This window comes from Mauremys reevesii, linkage group 3 (assembly GCF_016161935.1).
Source record: "Mauremys reevesii isolate NIE-2019 linkage group 3, ASM1616193v1, whole genome shotgun sequence".
In the NCBI taxonomy this organism is placed as follows: domain Eukaryota; kingdom Metazoa; phylum Chordata; order Testudines; family Geoemydidae; genus Mauremys; species Mauremys reevesii.
Genome location: NC_052625.1, coordinates 77,080,928 through 77,100,262, shown reverse-complemented (window position 1 = coordinate 77,100,262; position 19,335 = coordinate 77,080,928). Strand labels below are relative to the sequence as shown.

Genomic DNA, 19,335 nt, shown 5'->3' with positions numbered 1-19,335 from the left:
TCCCTGAGCCAACTATTTATCATCAGAATCCTGTCACCCCTTTGTCGCCCTTCCCTAGGGACAGGTAGAATCCCACTGAATATCACCTGAGCCTCAATTTCCTTGAACGTCTTACCCAGTCTGGCATAATCTCCCTTGATTCTCTCCAGCAAGAATCTAGCCGTGTCATTCGTTCCTACATGAAGGATGATCAACGGGTTCTTACCTGCTCCTTTTAGGATCCTTTTCAACCGCAGGTCCACATCCCGTATTTTAGCGCCCGGTAGACAGCACACCCTTCTGTTCTCTGGATCGGCCCTGGTCACAGGCCTGTCCAACCTTCTCAGTATGGAATCCCCAATCACGTAGACCTGCCTTTGCCTGGTGACAGTGCGGTCTGCTAACCTATCCCCCGTTCTCCCTGGTTGCAAGCTCCTTCCATTCCTATCATACCTTATAGTCCCCCTTAAGCCATCCTGCATCCTCCCAGGGCCCACAGTTGGTGCTGTCTCCATCGACTCCTCCCCTCTTTCTATCGGACTAGCCGCTCTTCTCTTCTTCCTTGCCCTCCCACCGTCAGCTACCACCTGCTGTACCCCTTCCTCATTCTCCAAACCTTCAAACCTGTTCCTTAGCTCTATTTCTCCTTCACTGGCCCTCCTTTTCCCCTTCCTGCTTCTCACGGTCACATGCTTCCACTGCCCATGGTCTCCATCCAGCATTCCCCCCTCCCAGGCCTTAGCCCCTGCTTCCCCCTGTACTCCTGAGCATTCTCCTTCAGCCACAGCTTGCCTTTGCTCCATCAGCTGCTCAAACCCCCTTCTAAACTCTACCAGGGTTTCTACCTGCATCTCTAGACCTCGGATCTTTTCTTCCAGCAGCTCTGTTAGGTGCTATCTATTCATGCATACATACCTCTGTTCCGGTGCCCCCGCTAGGACCATGTACATACCGCAGCTGCTCCATGCAATCATCCTCATTATATCCTCTGCTGCTTGGCTCATGGCTGCTGTTATCTCTGCCTCTATCAGCATTCTCACCTAGGAAACACAGCACCGCGCCCCCTGCCCCTTCCACCTCCCCCCTGTAAACTCCCACTCAAACTCCCATTAGCAGCCCTGTGCCGCTGCCTCGCTGGGCGGCCGCTTTTATAGGCCCCTCCTCAGCCTAGCTCCGCCCCCTACTCAGGGCTTGGCTGCCCGCTCAGCAGTCTGCCCCTACAGGCCTCTACAGAGAGATACAAGCACTACAAAGACAGATGCAAATACATATACCTGCTCCTCCAATGGGAACTCCCACTCAAACTCCCCTGTTAGCAGCCCTGTTCGCCGGCTCCTGTGCTACAGTATTCTTTCTCTTGCATAGTTAAAGCAACAAACTTGGAGCTAATAATCAGAAGGGGTTGGACATATGGAAGAGAAGTTTATTTTACATTTTATAGAAACAGAATAAATCCTCAGATGGATTGTAGCTTATACAGCATAACAACATTATTTCCCTTATCTTTATTTTCCAGGGTAACTTTATATAGGAAGAAACAATTTGATACCTTTCGTTTTTATCTGAACTGAACTCGTCTGATGAACAAATGGAATAGTCATTAAGCACTATGAAAATATGTATTAATCAACGATGTTGGGTTTTCACATTTGAAATGTAGCTACTTTAATCTGACAAGCATGTAATTTAATGGATTTTCAGGAAATGTCATGTGCAATGTGTATGACATGTATTTTCTCTCTCATTCTTTCTTTTTGTACCATTGGTGGTCACCGTACCAATTCAATAGTTAGCTGTTCTCTTTCAGTTAAAAGTGTTCAGACTGAAAATAATCTGAAAAAGAGGAAGTGTGGCAATAACAATTGCTTTGAGCCCAATCAAGGGTCCTGGGTTTGAAGTTTTTCAGTGGTTAGACCCTTGTGAGACTCAAATTCTACTAAAGATATTCTCCTTTTAAAGCAGACTTGCAAACCGACTGTGTGATATTTTAATCCACTCTTTCCATTAAGCTGTAGAGATACCAGCACAGATAAAGAAGATTGTACAGATGGGTAGTAGAATTGAGTTGGGTGGGCAAGTAGCATGCAGGAAGGAGAAAGATTGACAGAGAGAAAGGAAGGGTGCAGTAATAAAGAGAGCTAGTTAATTACAGAGAAAATTGTTGGGACAAGAAACACTGGCTTAGCAAGGGAATTTACTAACCATAGGCTAGGCCTAAACTAAAAAGTTAGATCAACCCAGCTACACAACTTGGGGGTTTGTAAAAACAGCTGCATTTCACTTAAGAGCAGACTGTATTTTACTTGTTTAGTGAACACTTCCTCTACATTCCTTCCTTCTCAGAAGGTTGATGTGAAGCTTAATTTATGTATGTAAAATGCTTTGAGATCCATGGGTGAAATGTGCTATTAAAGTGCATATTATTTTAAAAATCAGACACATGTCTGGATGGATCACTGACACTGTTTCAGTGCTAAATGATTGACACTGTATGGTAAGCTGTGTAGAATCTAGCCACTATGAGATTAATGTCAGTCTATGAATGATGTGAGAGGCAAAGGGCATGGTTGATAAACATTTTGAAAAGTATAATGCTTAAAGTTCAATGCTGAATTAAAAACAAGGCAGGATTGTTCAAAATCTATTATCAAACAGTATGTCACAAATACACAGACTGCAAATGTCCTGGTCCCCACCGCACTGCTGATGGAGCATTTATGAAAGACAGTAGTGGGGCTGGTGGGGTACATGTGTAGACTAAGCCTATTGAGCAATGATCTGTGGGAATTCAGTCAGCCAGCTGTAATCCTTTAAATAGTTGTAATATACTGAAGAGGTTAAGGATTAGTCAAGTCCAGGGCTTAAATTCTCAGAGTATTTCCTGGAGCCACCCCCTACCCCCAACATGCTATAAAAACTCCAGGGGTTTGAAAATAATTACTGGAGTTCCGCTCTGGACAGCTCTGGCTGATTTCAAGCCCCGGTCAAGTCCGATTACTCAGTGTTACTTTTCATGGCCTTAAAGGGGCAAAACCAAAATACTATGATTATTTCAAAGAAATCATTCATGCTCAACTGTGACTTAAAAATGATCAATAAGAGAAACGATCTGATGATAAAAGGTAGCAGGCCAACATTTAAAAATGTGCCATCAGCCACTCTACACGATATGTGTGCCTCTCAGGAGAGACTAGGTGGGAGAACAGAAATTATTTGAGTGCTGCAGAAGAAATAAAGATTTATTATAGGCTGTGCTAGCTGGCTTTTTTAATACTTTGCTACCTGCAGCAAACCGTTTCTTCTCTTAATCTGGCCCTCTGGTGTGTCACTTTGAGGATGTAGTTTTGCCATGTCTTGTGCTGTGAACTGACAACCTTTTCTTTTTAGGACCCTTTTTTTAAATAGTGTTGTATGGATACTGGGTTCTTTTCTCTGCTGAATCATTTAGTTGCCTATGTAGTTCCACCAAGTAGAAATGTTTTATTAAGTAGCATATTAAGATCCTACAAGTGATGACCCATGGCTTTGCTGCTCTGGTTTGTTTTATAGCAAATGTGTGTGGTGTGTTGAGAGATTTGTGTTGAGTTGTGGCTATGAGGTAGTTCTGGGGGACGTGTGGTGAGTTATGTAGGTGGTTAATGCAGGGTGTATGCTTATGCTGCAGTGAGAGATTACTGTGTGTGCCGATGGTGTTTTGTGTCTGGGGTTTTTGTGTGTTTTGTGCAGGTGGAGAAGGAGGGTTGGCTGTGTTGATTTGTGTGTGCTGGGGCTGGTTGGGTTTTGTGTTGTTGAGTTGTGCTGAGAGATTTATGCAGGTGGTGAGTGAGGAGGGTGTGCTACGGAGAGGGTGTTTGTGGTTGTGTGTGCGGATTGTTGTGTGGGGTTGGGTTTTGAAGAACTGTGGCAGTTGGGCAAAGATAGACACTGTCTCTACAGTCTTCCTTTACAATCAATGAAAGTGTTGCATGCAAATTAGCTGTAGAGTATGAGTGGTGATTGGCTGAGTTACCGTTGATATCACAGTGATCTAGGACTCTTGGCATGCCATAGCTATGTCTTACTGAATCTGTACATTGCATGGGTGTAATTCCTAGTCAAAATAGCTGAGAAATTAAAAATTGGATGGTAACAGACCACAAACTCAGTTATGATTCAACACCGTGACATTCTGAACAGGGAGCTCTCAACCATGCTTGTAGCTGCTTCCCTTGCTTCAGACATGTTAGACTTCAGGATGACACACAGAGTGACACTACTGAAATCTTATTATTTAGATTACTTGTTGCTATTGCCTCAATAGTAGTCCTGGCTGTTTCAGAGTTGGATATTTAAACAAGAGTGACTTTCTGGAGTACACAGTATCTATCCATTTTTCAAAAAATGCAGCTTGAAGAGTACAAGCTATTTTAAGGAAAACACTGAAAAATGAGCAACCCGGTTATAGTCCAGAAAGATGCAAGAAGTTATTGGAATGTCACACTGTTACATAATCAGCTGTTGCATCCTCTCCATTCTCTTTGGGACAGTGTTGTTGTTTGCCGTAATACAAAGGAGGATATCTTTCCGTTGGCAGAGACATTATAATTTAATGATTTATTTAGCTACTGGCTGACATTCGAGGTCTAGTCTGGATAAGTGGGTTAGACTGCAACCTGCTCATGACTTTCTACAATGTGAACTTGTGGGTGGGTACTGCAGGGGTACAGGTTCCTTTGTGAGCTTGGGAGGAAAGATGGTTTGTGGTTAAGACTGTGATGAGGGATACTAGAGATTTAGATACAATTCCCGTTATCCCACAGATACTGTGTGACCTGGGGCAGGTGATTCAATCTGTGATTGTTTCCCACGTGTAAAATGGAGATAACAATACTTCCCAACCTCACTGGGGGTATTGTGACCTTTAGGGCAGATTCTCTCGAGGAGGAGAGAGGACATGGGGCATTCAAATGACTGTGGACAACTTAGAGAGTGTACAAGGTATTTGGAATTATTGAATTCTTAAAATGATTGTTATTAAGGTGTTTTGTCAACCACTGTTGACTGTGCCAAAGGACTTTAAAACAGCAAATCAGGAGGGTAGGAGAAAAGTGATTAGGAATAGGAATATCTAATAAAATGTGATTATCTAACTTTTAGAAGGATGCAATTATACCCATCTGAGACATAAAGTGCTTTTTATCAGTTTGAACTTGACAGGTGACTGACAACTGAAATTGTGATGACAGAAAACCTCTTCTACATAATGGATGGGGTGTAAAAGTGCTCAGAAGGTTAAAGAAGGTATGGAACCAGTTCAGGAAACTTCCTAATTAAATATTTAAGAATATATTTGAAAATACAGGAAGTGCCCATTAAATAGTAAGGATAAGGCATACTGCAGTCCTCCTTACATGAGGGCTGAGAGGAAATTAAAAATAGGTCTTTTTGTCCAGTCAGGGTTTGGGGGGCGCAGTCTAGTGTGGAGATGTCTCCACTTGTCCTGCAACCCTGGGTGCCTTACAGTGCCGTACTACTGTAGCTCCCAGCCTGGGATGCATATAATCAGCAAGAAGCTTTCAGGACACACCCTGAGGATATGTTTACCCAGCAAAGAAAAACCCCATGGCTGGCCTGTGCCAGCTGACTCTGGCTCATGGGGATGGGGCTGTTTCATTGCTGTGCAGCCTTCTGGATTAAGGCTGGAACCTGAGTTCTGGGACCTTCCCGCTCTGCAGGGCCCTAGAGCCTGGGCTCCAGCATGAGCCCAGAAGCCTACACAGCAATGAAACAGCCAGGCAGTCCAAGCCCCATGAGCCTGAGTTGACTGACTGGCACGGGCCAACTGTGGGTTTTCTTTGCTGTGAAGACATACCCTGTGTGTCTGTCTGCTTAGACAGCCCTGGTTCAGCAGCTCTGGCCCCAGCAGGTGGTGCCCCTAGCCCTCTGCCTTGGGTCTGTTATGAAGTCACAAGGTCTTTTTGTAGTGATTTCATAACTACAATAATTAAGGAAATTCTGTATTTTAACACCTATGGTGATGGGAATATGTTAATGGGAGAACATACCCTGATCTATAAATCTAAACAAAATGCATTGATACTCAGAAAATGGTCTACTTAATGTTCTAAAGCAGTGGTTCTTAATCTGGGGTGCACGCACCCCCTGGGGGTGTGAGATGCCCTTTCTGGGGGTGTGAGACATGCCAGATTCTTTAGAAGGTAAATAATCAAAAACACAAATTAAGCACAGGCACGTAAGTACAACTACTTTGTTTCATCAAACCTATGTATGTATTAACATTATACATTTTTTAACATTTACTGTAATATACAAACAAAAATATATCTAGGTTTAAAGAACTGACCTACTTCAATGATTTTTGATAAGGGGTGCAAGAACATATTTTGAGAACCAAAGGGGTGCGGGCTGCAGTAAAGGTTAAGAACCACTGTTCTAAAGTCTATAGAAAAAGAATGAGATTTTTTTGCTGAGTCCAATTCTGCAGTGCAGTGATGGTGCAAATATGTCAGATTCCTCTAAATATACAGCCAGCAAAAGCAGAAGATTGAATTCAGGGTATTACTGTTTAGATGCTTCTCTAGTGGTGTGCACAAGAATGAAAATTAACTCAACTGAGCATTATAATTAGCTAAATCTGACTCTGATTTACTCTGACAAAGACATCAAATGTTTTGGACAATATGGATAATGTGAGTTCCATCAAGTCCAAGCTGCTAACTAAAATGAGAGGCTCAACCACTCGATGATTGTACAGCATGTATTTCAAATTTATAAGAATCGGTGTACATTGCAAAACATGTCTGATTCACGTTCTAGTCATAGTGAAAATCTCATGGTAATGTATTGAATCATAGGAAGTTCATTTGGAAGAGGCTAGTCAAACCTTTTTTATTTTTATTTATTTATTTTTAAGATAGCATGCTTTCTTTTTGAGCTACAGATTTTAAGGCAACGGGCAACATGTTCCACTGCACAAGATAGCAAAATCAGAGAAAATCTATATAAAATGGGTTAAGGGAGTGTGTGGAGGGGTGAGTCAGCTACAGTGTATGCTTTCTCCTACCTTGTAACTATCAGCATCTCCTCCACACCAACATGTATTCTGGGATGTATGCCAGTAATGGGGACATGGTCAGGTAGAAGTAGCAGTAATCTGGGAATGTGGTGCTGCGTTTCAGGGAACTGCATTTCTGAAGCCAAAGAATCCTTTTAGTTGTTGCTGCTTTAAGCAAGTAATAACAATAGATGGTGCGCAAACACAAGACTTTTTTCATACTATCTCCAAGTGCTATGCAAAGATGGATTGTCATTGCTGGCACCATTATACAGAGTGGGACAGTGAGATTCAGAGAGATTAAATTATTTGAGCAAAGATCGATCACAAATCAATGAGGGAGCTAGGAAGAGAACTTGCACTTCCTTGCCTCTGGCGTAGCCACAAGGCTACACTGCCACTGTGCTTTGCAAACCCTGCAGGCAGTGGGGTGAACCAATAGCAGCTGGTAACAGTGGCTGCTGTTCTAGTGGGGTTTGGATTGGTTAGGGTTAGGGGACAGGAAGAGGAAAAAGGTTCTATGAATGTGTTCTGTGGAGAAAGAGAGGACTTAAGTTTCCAGTCTGGTAACAACTAAAATTAACATTAACGTTTTTATTTTAATATTATACAACTAAGGCTTTATTAGAAATGATTTTTTTGCCTCTCAATGAACAAAGCAGCTCTGAAGTACTGAAAGTTGGTGTTCAAGAGGCCCATGTGGATAGATACAGGGTATAAGAAGAGTTCACCCAGAGGAGAGGTACTTGTTTCTAGATACTTGATCTCCCAGCTCCTTTATGTGTGAAGTTAATTTACTGCTGTAGTGAGACTTTATTTATTTTTGGGCAGTAAGATATTTCAGCAAATTCTTGAATTTTCAGTGCCAAGTAGGCATGTAAAATGCATTAGTAATGGGTCCTGGAAATCCACAGACTGATGCCAAGAATGAAAAGTCCCTTGGTTCACATAGTGTAGGCCTGGTGTACATTGGGGGGTGGGTGGGAGGGGATCGATCTAAGATATGCAACTTGAGCTACGAGAATAGCGTAGCTGAAGTCGACGTATCTTAGATCGACTTAGATTGACTGACTTTGCGTCCTTGCGGTGCGGGATCGACAGCTGCCGCTCCCCCGTTGACTCCGCTTCCACCTCTCACCCTGGTGGAGTTCCGGAGTCGACAGGGAGCACATTCAGGGATCGATGTATCGCGTCTAGACGAGACGCGATGCATCGATCCCTGATAGATCGATCACTACCCGCTGATCTGGGTAGACATACCCATAGTGTATACAAACTTCCTTTGCATAGAAGTGAAAAATTATGAGCAGAGTAGACAAGAATTTTAATTTTTCCTACTCCAGTTCTTCTCTCCTTGTGAGTTCAATACACATTTAAGTGACTCCTCCCCAGATGTTGTTACATGATTACATACAGGTATATTATATACTTAATTAAAATTATCTTGTAAGCAGCACATGTCTAGCTACGAAGAGCCACTTTAATAAGTAAAGAGATTCTTGGGTGGATAAAATATTTCACAGGAGTCATTGTGATGCATAGCATTTCCTGGGAATTAACACCCCTTACCTTTTACCATACATCATTATCTTCAGCAACTTGAAGCTCAGTCATTTATTGTTGGCATCTGATGAAAATGCCATGGGACATAGAAGAAATGCAGCGGCTTGTGTTTAATTAAGAACTGCACTGATGACCATAAAAATGAAATTCATATTTACAGGTTCCTACCTGCTTCTGGTTGCATTCATCAATCCACATTTTTGTTAGGTAATATTTTATGCACCTGATGTTAGGTGTGACCTTTTCATAGTCACCCGAATGACATTTATTATGGAAAAACTATCATTTGCTTCATAAATCAGAGTCAGCAAAGTGTTTAGTGTTTATTACATTATATAAGTACATTATTTTTGTTGTGATGTAGTTCTTAAAAAGAAATGTGGTGTTAGAATATAAACACATTGTAACAATGTTTTTCGGTGGCATCTAAGGCCCCAAAACTGGAAAGGGAGCCATCTGAAAAACTTTGGGAACAGATTCCTTTGCAGGATTGGGGTCTAAATTAGGGCCTGTGAAAGTCAAGGGCAATATTTCCTTTGTCTACAGTAACAGTAGGATTAGGGGCCCCAATCATTGTTGTGTCTATCCTTTGAAACAAAAATCAATATTAATAGATGAGATGTTCAGTATAATTCAAAACAAACAAAACATCACACATCTCAGCGTGTTATTGTGATGATTCCCTCTGAATCATCCAAATTTTCCCTTCTATGAATGAAAGCTACCCTGGGTTTCACTTCTGTTGCTGTGTGTGGCTGATTACTTCTGATTTTTAGCTACGTCTTTGTAAATGCTTCCCAAAGACCTATAGGATCGAACCCATAACCATGTTTAATTTTTGTCTTTTTTTTTTGTAGGATGATGAAGTGGTTCTGCAATGCACTGCAACCATTCACAAGGAGCAACAGAAACTGTGCCTTGCTGCAGAAGGATTTGGCAACAGGCTCTGTTTTTTGGAATCCACTTCAAATTCTAAGGTATAGCAAGCTGTCTGAATATAGTGCTGTTTGTAATGTCATTAACAAGGAGGAAGATTTCTTGTTGGTACAATATTGCTTGCTGTGACATATAGTAAACAAGTTATCTAAAGTCATGGGCAAGTCAGATAAATCCCCAAATACATAATGAAGGTTTTAAACCCTCATGATGCTTGCAGGCTGAATTCTTTATCACTTGCAGGCTGGATTACTGCAATATAGCGGGGTGGGGGGCTACCCTTTGAAGCCCATCTGGCAAAGGGAGCTCATTTTGGGATTTTGCTCCTTACTGCCAGTTCACCAGTGCACTAATTTGGTGTGCTACAGAGCAAACTTAGTGCAGTGCAAAGATGCATTTCTTTAGTGTAGCATTGAGGCTGTTGCCAGAGGATATTTATCCCACCAGTGTGCATATGTGATAAAAGTAAGGGTTTATTTTGTGCTGTTTGCTTTGGGATAATTGTTTTGAATCTCTCTAATGTGACAAGATACACAATCCTGGTGCAAATATCAAATAAATTGTATCCAACCTACGTAATGGTTTTCTAGAATATAGTACATACGGTATGCTAATGATGAGAAGAGATTTTTTACAATGAAGGTTGCTGTTCAACAAATGAGTGTTCACACACTGAGATTCAGTTCTGCATTCATAAACTTGGGTATCGCTCACTGAAATCAACAAGAGCCATTTCTAAAGGAAGAAATTAGACCTTTATTTGTGTTAACTAATGTTTATTTATTGGTATTAAGTAGCATGTGTTTCTATTTTTATAAATATTTTTCTCCAGATCAAGTATAAATGTTTGGTGAGTGAATTAAATGTATGAAAAGCATCTTGAAAGTAAGATCTCCAGAAGGGATTGGTATTGAGGTAATTAAAAAAATTAGCCTTACCAACTTCCATAGCATCACTTTATCATTAAATACATTATCTCTCATCTATTTCAGAGTAATGCTTTATTTTCCATGTCTCATCAATTTGACTGTAGTATTCATCATAAATTTTTTTATTAAAATGTTAATGATTCATTATAATAGCAATGATCAGGATGAATTCATTCATGCTGTTCCATTTTAAGTGAGTCTTTTTAATTATAAAAATACTTCAGGATGGAAGGAACTGCAGTATTAGCTGCCTCACAGGCCAGAAAATCTAGTTTATTTAATGAGTGAATTATCATTCAGTAATTTTGGATAGTAAACATCCAGTCCCATATAAAATGTTATAACTGTGAAGATAATGTATAAATTTCAAAGCAGTTCCAATTCTTCTTCTTCAATACCATCTTTTCCAGGTGCCTGATAAGTCATCATCTACTCTGTTAGCTCTGTAAGAGTTGAGGGGAGTGGGTGAAAGGGAGAGCGAAGGCCATCATTTTTAATTTTTCAAAGGCTCACAAATCCTAAAATAACCACATCTGGAGAAATGAAGAATTGAGAGAGCCAGAGAATTATGAGACCAGCAACACAGAGCTGACTGAAACAAGAGAAAATGAGAGAGGCATTATGAGCAAGCAAAAACATTATCTCTACGATACTTAAGTATGTTTTGTTATTTAGACAAGAGCATTTAAAAGGATTTTGTGGATATTGTGGACTGTCTTTTTTTCTGTTTGTACACCACCCAGCACAACAGGGTCCTGCTCCATGACTGAGGTCCCTAATCACTACAGTAATATAAATAATAATCACCTTTTGAGAGACTAGACAAGGTAGATTATAAAAAAAAATAAGTTAGAAGTCAACTATCAGTAAATGTAAATCAGTTTTGCCAGAAAAAAACACTCTGGAGCTCATCTATAGGTGTATAATAGTTCAAGTGAAAAATGTTTACAGCTACATTTTATTCTCAATCCAAGTCAGCACAGACATTTGTGTCCTTGAACCAATGCTTAGGAGTGTCCAGACTAGCGTTTGCCAATAAATTTGAAAACATGGTAACTCCCTCAACCAAATAACATGAGGAAAACACCCTAGTCAAGACAAGCCTTCAGTTGCTCAAGGTTCACATTATTGGCACTCATGTCATCCTCTAGTTCTCCAGAGGCTCTCCAGAGTTTTACAGGAGACCAAAGGGAAAAACCCTAGGATAGACAAGTCTTGAATTTTTACTCAACAAGCAAGGAGAAAATGGAAAAACTTCCAATCCTACTTTATGTTGCTTCTTTGTGACACCTAAGGTACAAACCTATTTTTTTCTTTTGTAGGTGAATTCAATTTTAAGTAACTTTCATGGTGGTAGAGCTTGTAGAAATTTTTCTAAATTTTGGCAAAAAAACTTCACTTTTTTGGGGGTGGGGGAGCACATTTTTAACCAGTTCTATTCCTTGTGTGGAAAACCCAGACCTTAGTTAGGGTTTATAGAACCAACGGACATTTAATCCACTTCTGTTGCCAGTAGGATCTGTTTCTTTGTTTTGAAAACCAGGTCGTTATTTGTATATACAAATCTCACTGATACGGAAAAAATGTTATCAAAAACTTAATGCTTTCTAAAGTGAATCAATGTTCTTAAGATCTAAATGCATGGTACTGGAGTAGTCCTTTCCAATATTAGCCCTCCAAAAATATTTTTCATCCTAAATGTGGAACTTCTTTCCCCCTTCCCAAACACAACCTTACAGTAGTCGGGAGTGCAGGATTGGAAATATTCAGCCCTCCACTATTGTTGGGTTTGATTTTTGATGTTTTGTGAATCATCAGGGCTAGAAATTCCAGCTTTGTCACTAGAGAGTTAAAAACCCCTCTTTTCTAATGGCATAAGGGATTTTTTTCCTCTTGCTGGCAGACCTTAAATATCATGACATTATGATTTATATAACTATTATATATCTCTTTTTAGTGTTTTTTAAAATGTCCTGTTTATAATTTTTCTATCTCTCTAAACCCTCTGCATTTTGGACTCATGGAACTAAGATATCCTGGCTTTATAAATAGTGAGTAAATATAAAAATAGTCTCAAAGATTTTAAAAATTTAGAAAAACAGTCTAAAATTAGGGGGTTTTGTAAAACATCACACACGCACGCATTGTGTTTGGAAGCCAACCAAAATTTTTTCTTCTTTGACTTTCATCGGCAAAATAATTCATGGAATCCAAAATCTGTGTTGGCAATCTTTTCTAGTTTTTCTGGAGATTTGCACCAATTGTTGAATATTTCTTAATGCTTGCATTACTGGCCTTTCTTAAAAAAAAAAGTGTCAACAAGATAAGAATGGCTGTGCTGTGGCCACTATCCTGTGTGTTTCTTGAAAACCATTTTAATTGTCTGTATGTGTCATATTGCCAAAGTAAATCTTGATATTTAAATACTAGCATAGCATTTAATCTAATGCAATTGGTCAGAGGACTCCACTTAACAGAGATATTTAGAGCAATATTTGATTTAATAATTTAAATAAAAAGTACAGGTTGAATCTCTCTAATCTGTCACTTCCTGGTCCGGCAACATCCATGGTCCGGCATAGGCGCTGACTCCATGGGTGCTCTGGGGCTGGAGCACCCATGGGGAAAAATTAGTGGGTGCAGAGTGGCCACACGCTTACCAACTACTCCTCCTCCCTCCCAGCGCTTCCAGAGCACTGTGAACAGCTGATTCACAGCATTCAAGGTCTGAGGGAGAGGACCTGGGGCCGGCATTGGAGCCACCATGCAGGGAGCCATGCTGGGTGCAAAGCCTGGGGGTGTTGCAGTACTCTACGCACTCCTACTTCCCGTGCCTATGGAGACATGCTGACGCTCTTCAATGACCTCCCGTGGTTTGGAAAATTCTCTGATTTGGCACCGGTCAGGTCCTGAGGATGTTGGACTAGAGAGATTGAACCTGTACTTAGTAAATTTACATATAGCTGCATGTATATTTGTTTCCTTACTTTACAGCTATCATTTAGACATACAGTAATATTATGAAGAGACAGTTTTTAATAGTTGGGCAACATTCCATTTTCAATACAGCGTTATACATCAATTATGTTGAGTGGCCAGTATGTTGCCATGAGGGAAAGCATTTAAAAATGCAAACAGATACATTCTATTTCTTGTATCAGAGGGGTAGCCGTGTTAGTCTGGATCTGTAAAGGCAGCAAAGAGTCCTGTGGCACCTTATAGATTAACACCCATGAAAGCTCATGCTCCAAAATGTCTGTTAGTCTATAAGGTGCCACAGGACTCTTTGCTGATTCTATTTCTTCTATTTCTTGGAATTTTGTGTATATGAAATTTATAAGACTAGATTGTGAGAGATACTGTTCTCTTCTGTAGGGGGTGGTGGGTAGCTGTGCTGTGCCAGGAGGAGCTCCAGAAAAGATCTCTCCCTCAGACACCTCATGAGTGGTTCCTTTGGAGCTTTCGTCTTGTGTTGGGAGGGGAAGAGAAGGCGTTATTGGCCCAATAGTAGATATAGCATACTCCCTTCTCATCTCATTTCCAGCTTATTCTGTTCTGTTGGGTCCTCACCTGTGCACTTCCAGTTGTTCATTACGTGATTTGACTATCTGTCACTAGACTAACATTTTGTGACCGGCACAAGGGGATAGAAGCCATGTGTCCACCTACACCCCAGCTTACATCACTCACTTGTTCATGGAGGAACTAACAGATGCATAACCCTTGTTGCCCTCTCATACTGAGGCTCATAATCTGGGTAAGCCTGGCACAGCTGCACAGGGTCTGCGGTGGGGTCCTTATTCCTTACTTCCTTGCAGTGTTGTGCCAAGTCACAAGCATGGCCAAAGTAAACTAGCATACAATGAAAATATTGCCATTATGAGGCAAAAAGGCCAGAGTCTAAGCTGTGTCTGCAGATTATTTTATTTGCAAATAAGTACTGTAATAGCACTTGGGAGCACAAATATACAGAAGTTGGGTCAGCATGTAACTCATTTTCAGTCTGCAATGTATGTGTGCATGCTCAGTTATCTATTTTTGCATATGTACACGTATTTTACCAGCACTTTTTTTAAGTTGACCCAATGTGTATTTGATATTCTGCTTTACAGCAAACTAAAGCAATGTCCCTTTTGTATTTTAATTGGACAAGCTGCATACACTGTAAATGTTTTTGCACTGGTTGTCCTGTTTGTGTTCACAAGTATCCAAATTCAGCCTTCTAGTGCATATTCCTTAAGGTGGAAACACACCCTTATGCAGTAGAACCCCGTTGAGAGTTGTGAATTATTCATATAAAGGGAATAAAATGGTGCTGTAAACTCAGTAATTATCACAGAATGAAGAAATAAATGGTGATCTTACTTCATGTCAGCAAAGCTTGAAGAGCGAGTCGTACAAATGTTAAGAAATGCCTTCTGCTTCTCTATCTCTCCCTGTCCCCTTTCACCGCCATCTCCATCTTTTTTTTTTGTTTTTTTATATATTTTTTTTTATTTTTTTTTTTTTTTGTAATTTTTATTAAGAAAAATAAGTTTGTGGAGTAAAAAGTTTAAGAAAGTGGAGTAAAAGAGAAAATAAGTAGTAAAAGTTAAAAAAATCAACAAAAAAAAAAGTGTGCATGCTAGTGTTGCATGCTAGCATTGCAATAGCAATGCAAGCAGCAGGAGAAGAGAGGTTTGAAGAGAAGGTTTAGAGAGAATTAATTCAAAAATTCAGAAAAAATTTAAAAAAAAAAAAAAATTTGGTGTTATTTGGTGTTCTTCCATATTTTTGTTTCCATATTGGGAGCTTATAGAGTGCAATAGAGATGTGGTAAAAAAAAAAAACTGTGGGGGTATCTCTTATTTAAGGTTAATTAAAAAGTTATAATTAACTAGGGTTTATAAGGTAAATTTTTTTTGTCAGAGCATTTAGATTGAAAAAAAATTGTCAGTTGAAAAAAGGTGACTAATAATATAATAGAAGATTTTGACATAGTTGTCTTACATACACAGTATTTAAATGTTATAAATATGTATAGTAAAATTATATTTATTTATTTATAATTTGATATTATTTGCAGTAACTGGAGTTGTCTTTCTTATTTTTTCTTTTCTTTGAGCTGAGAGTTGATCCTTGATGCTGTCCTTGTTTCTGGAATGATGGATTTTGTTTGTGCATTTTTGTTGTTGTTGCATAATGTTAACCAATTACTTTGTTATGAAGACAGACGCCTTAAACTGAGGGCAGACATTACAAAATAATAATAATATTCTCACAATGTGAGGGCCACATCCTGCCCATGAATGCACACACATGACTCCTGTGGTAGCTGGGGGAGCTGGACAGGTGTCTATCATGTAACTTAGCTTAGTACTGATCTTTTTTTTTTTTTTGAAAAAACCACCTTAGGTTTTTCACTAAGCTAACTGAGGAATGAACAGACTTCTTCTTGGCTGATTTCTGGTTACAGAAATAGTGTTTCATGTAGCATTGTGTTTTTTACAGTGTGCATGCTTGCTTTAACAAAGGATTGTAGGAGGGGAAAAAAAAAAAAAAAAAAAAATCCTCCTTTTTTTGGGGGGCTTGGGTGGCTTGCGTTACATGAATAATCACTCCATAATGTCCACACGAGCTAAATACGTAGTCTTAGCAAGCAGTGAATGTGAAATGTCTCTTTATTCATCCTAGGATTTAATCTTCTACAAGTTGCACATAAACTGATGCACAGTAGGTTTTTCTTTTTTCTTTTCTACAGGCCAGCCAGGTCACTATCCCACTACCATTTTAGTCTCCGACTTCCAACTTTTTTTTTTTTTTTTTTTTCATTCATCTTCATAGCCATGATAGTTTGATAGTCAGTCAGAGTTTTATGTTTGAGTTTTAGAGTTTGCTATATTATTTTGATGAAAAAGAAAAGCTTGATGTTGTAAATGAAGTAATAACATAGCATGAAAGCTTCCAAATATTTCAGAGTTCAGTATGTTAACAGTGGGTTAGCCTAATATTTCTGGGACATCTTTTTTTTTGTTTTGCTTTGTTTTTTTTTTATCTTTAACTGAGCATTAATTATATATTATATAATATTCATGCATGCGTATTATGTTGTGTTTATGAGTGAGTGCAGAGCAGAGTGCTAAGATGCTGCCTCCCTCCATCCTCTGAGATAACTTACTGTGTTGTACTGTTTGCCTTTTTTGCTAACAGCAGCCCTCTCAGTTTCTGTTCCTGCCCCAGCTAATCATTAGGAAAGATCTGTGCTCTTTCAGCTCAGTCATGTTGTAATGATCCATGTATGCGTACATAGACATTACACTCGTCTGCTAAACTGCACTCATGCTTCCTAGGGAATAGATCTCCTGACTTTTGGCATTTATAATTTGAAGTAAAGCTGTTAGCTTCCTCTAGGGTTATTGCTCATAGTCTTTATATAACCAGGTACTGAAGGGCAGCAAGCACAAATGCAGGCCCACCCTTATCCTACAGGCCAGGGGCAGCAGGAAATAAACCAGGCAAAGAAAAGCAAAAATCTTCTTCTTTTCTGGCAACTCCCTCTATTTCCCCTTAGTCGCCCAACTGTGTGTCTCTTGATCTCTGCCCTTTTGCTCACTGAGTGTGTCAAATTCCACTCTGTCCCAGCTGCAGAATGCTGTCTGCCTCCCACCCTTTAATTAGGGTTGCCAGGTGTCTGGTTTTCGATTGGACGCCTGGTTGAAAAGGGACCCTGGTGGCTCTGGTCGGCGGGGGGTCTGCAGCAGCTCTCTGTGTGGAGCTTGGGGCTGGTGTGAGCCCCAACAGGCAGGGGCTGGATCACAGCAGAGGGGCAGGGAAAGGCATTCAGTTAACCTGGGGCAGCAGCCTCCACTGTGGCCAGGGGCTCCCTGCAGAGCAGGCTTTGTGGCCTTTAAGAAGTGCCTTCAGCCCCTTCCCTACCTGGACCACCGCTCCTCGGCTGGCAGGAGCAGAGAGAGGAGCTGGCCCGGCTCCACAGGGGCTGCATGCAACCAGCAGCAGGGGAGGGGGCCGGGGCGAGCCACTGCCGCCGCCTGCCCCAGACCCCGTAGCCTGCTCCCCAGGGCCTGCTGCACTGGGCTTGTCTCAGGACCATGCAGCCAGCAGGTAAAGGGCTGTGGGCTGGTCAGTCTTCTCCCGGGGATGAATAGGCTATGCGGAAGCGTTGGGCTGCTCTCCCTGGGAATGGGTCCAAGCAGAGTCGGGCAGCAGCTGGGTGAGGAAGCCCCAGCCAGTGGTGGGGCTGGGGGTCACTGCAAACGGTGTGGGGAGGAGAAGGGTGCCTGCAGCAGCCCTCTCCCTAGAGCTGCTGTGATTTGGGCTATGCTGAGGGAGCAGCAAGCTAGGGGCAGCAGTGGGGTGTCTGTCACTTGTGGGAAATTCTCTCCGCCCTGCGTTCCAGAGAACAGGAAAAATCTTTTGTCCTGGCTGAGCCACGTATCCAGGATTAATGGCAGATGGAGCAGCCTCTGAGGCCCGGGAAATGCCAGGGCAGTGCTGGTGCAGCTGCTATTTAAGGGGCTGCCTGACATCAGTGCCTCCCGGAGTCCCCGCAAACTGCAACAGCCAGAGTGGCCCAGAGCCTGCGCCCCAACCCCTGACCCCAGCTCAGAGCCCCCTCAGACACTGATTCCCTTCCAGAGCTTGTACCCCACACTCCTTCCCGCATCCGAGTTCCTTCCATGAGTCCACATGCCCCTCCCACACTCTGGAGCCCCCTCATGCATCCCAAGCCCTCATTCCCCAGCCCCACCTCAGATCCTGCACCCCCCGCCGAAGTCTGCACCCTCTCCCACACCCCAAGCCCGGAGCCCCTTCCCACACTCCAACCCTTTGGCCCCAGCCTGAAGCATCCTCCTGCACCCTGAACCCCTCACCCTCGGCCCCACCCCAGCCAGAACCCTCACCCCCCCACCCACACCCCAACCGCCTACCCCAGTCTGGTGAAAGTGAGTGAGGGTGGGGGAGAGAGAGTGATGGGGGATGGAGTGAGTGGGGGTGGGGTTGTGGGGAAAGGGTAGGGCAGGGGCCTTGGGGAAGGGAGCGGTGCAAGGGTGTTCGGTTTTCTGAAATTAGAAAGTTGGCAGCCCTACCTTTAATCCCATCACTGAGTCCACTACGACCCCTGCTGCATGGCGGAGTGTGACACTGCTTAATCCAAGGAGTTTGGTTTTTAGTTTAGAGGGGAGGGGGAAGTATTCTAAACCTTTACCATTGGTTAATTACAATTCCTTGAATGTCCTGTTAAGAGTAAATTGTTTATGCAACTAGAGCTGATGATGGGTGCATATAAAATCCAAATAATAAAGGGCATTATATAGAGAAAGCACATTCTAGCTGATTAAAATTATTTGAAGACCACTAAAGACTCTTTCCAGAACTTCCCAGGCTTGCCACAATTTTAGCTTTTTCTTCACAAAACAGTGAGTAAGTTATTGTCTACTTTAGGGGTGGGCAATCTACGGCTTGGGAGCTGCATCCAGCCCTCCAGACGTTTTAATTTGGCCCTCGAGCTCCTACCAGGGAGCTGGTCTGGGGCTTGCCCCGCTCTGGTGCTCCAGCCGGGGAGCAGGGTCAGGGTTTGCCCCACTCTGCTTGGCTCCCAGAAGCAGCGGCATGTCCCCACTCCGGCTCCTGCATGTAGGGGCAGCCAGGGGGCTCTGCATGCTGCCCCTGCAGCTCCCATTGGCCGGGAACTGCAGCCAATGGGAGCTGCAGGGGTGGCGCCTGCGGACAGGGCAGTACGCAGAGCCACCTGGCTAGCCTCTGTGTAGGAGCCAGAGGAGGGACGTGTTGCTGCTTCTGTAAGCTGCTTGAGATAAGCACTACCCGGAGCCTGCACCCCTGCCCCCTCCCATGCCCCAGCCCCCTGCCCCAGCC

The 19,335-nt window shown here is 42.0% G+C and overlaps 1 protein-coding gene across 1 annotated transcript in view; it reads left to right on the top strand.

Moving 5' to 3' along the window:
- The window catches only part of RYR2 (ryanodine receptor 2), a 697,632-nt gene that overhangs the window by 154,120 nt on the left and 524,177 nt on the right, over positions 1-19,335 (top strand). The window contains exon 2 of the mRNA XM_039529228.1: positions 9,454-9,573. Within this exon, the coding sequence (XP_039385162.1) occupies positions 9,454-9,573 (120 nt within the window). The remainder of the gene's footprint in view (positions 1-9,453; positions 9,574-19,335) is intronic.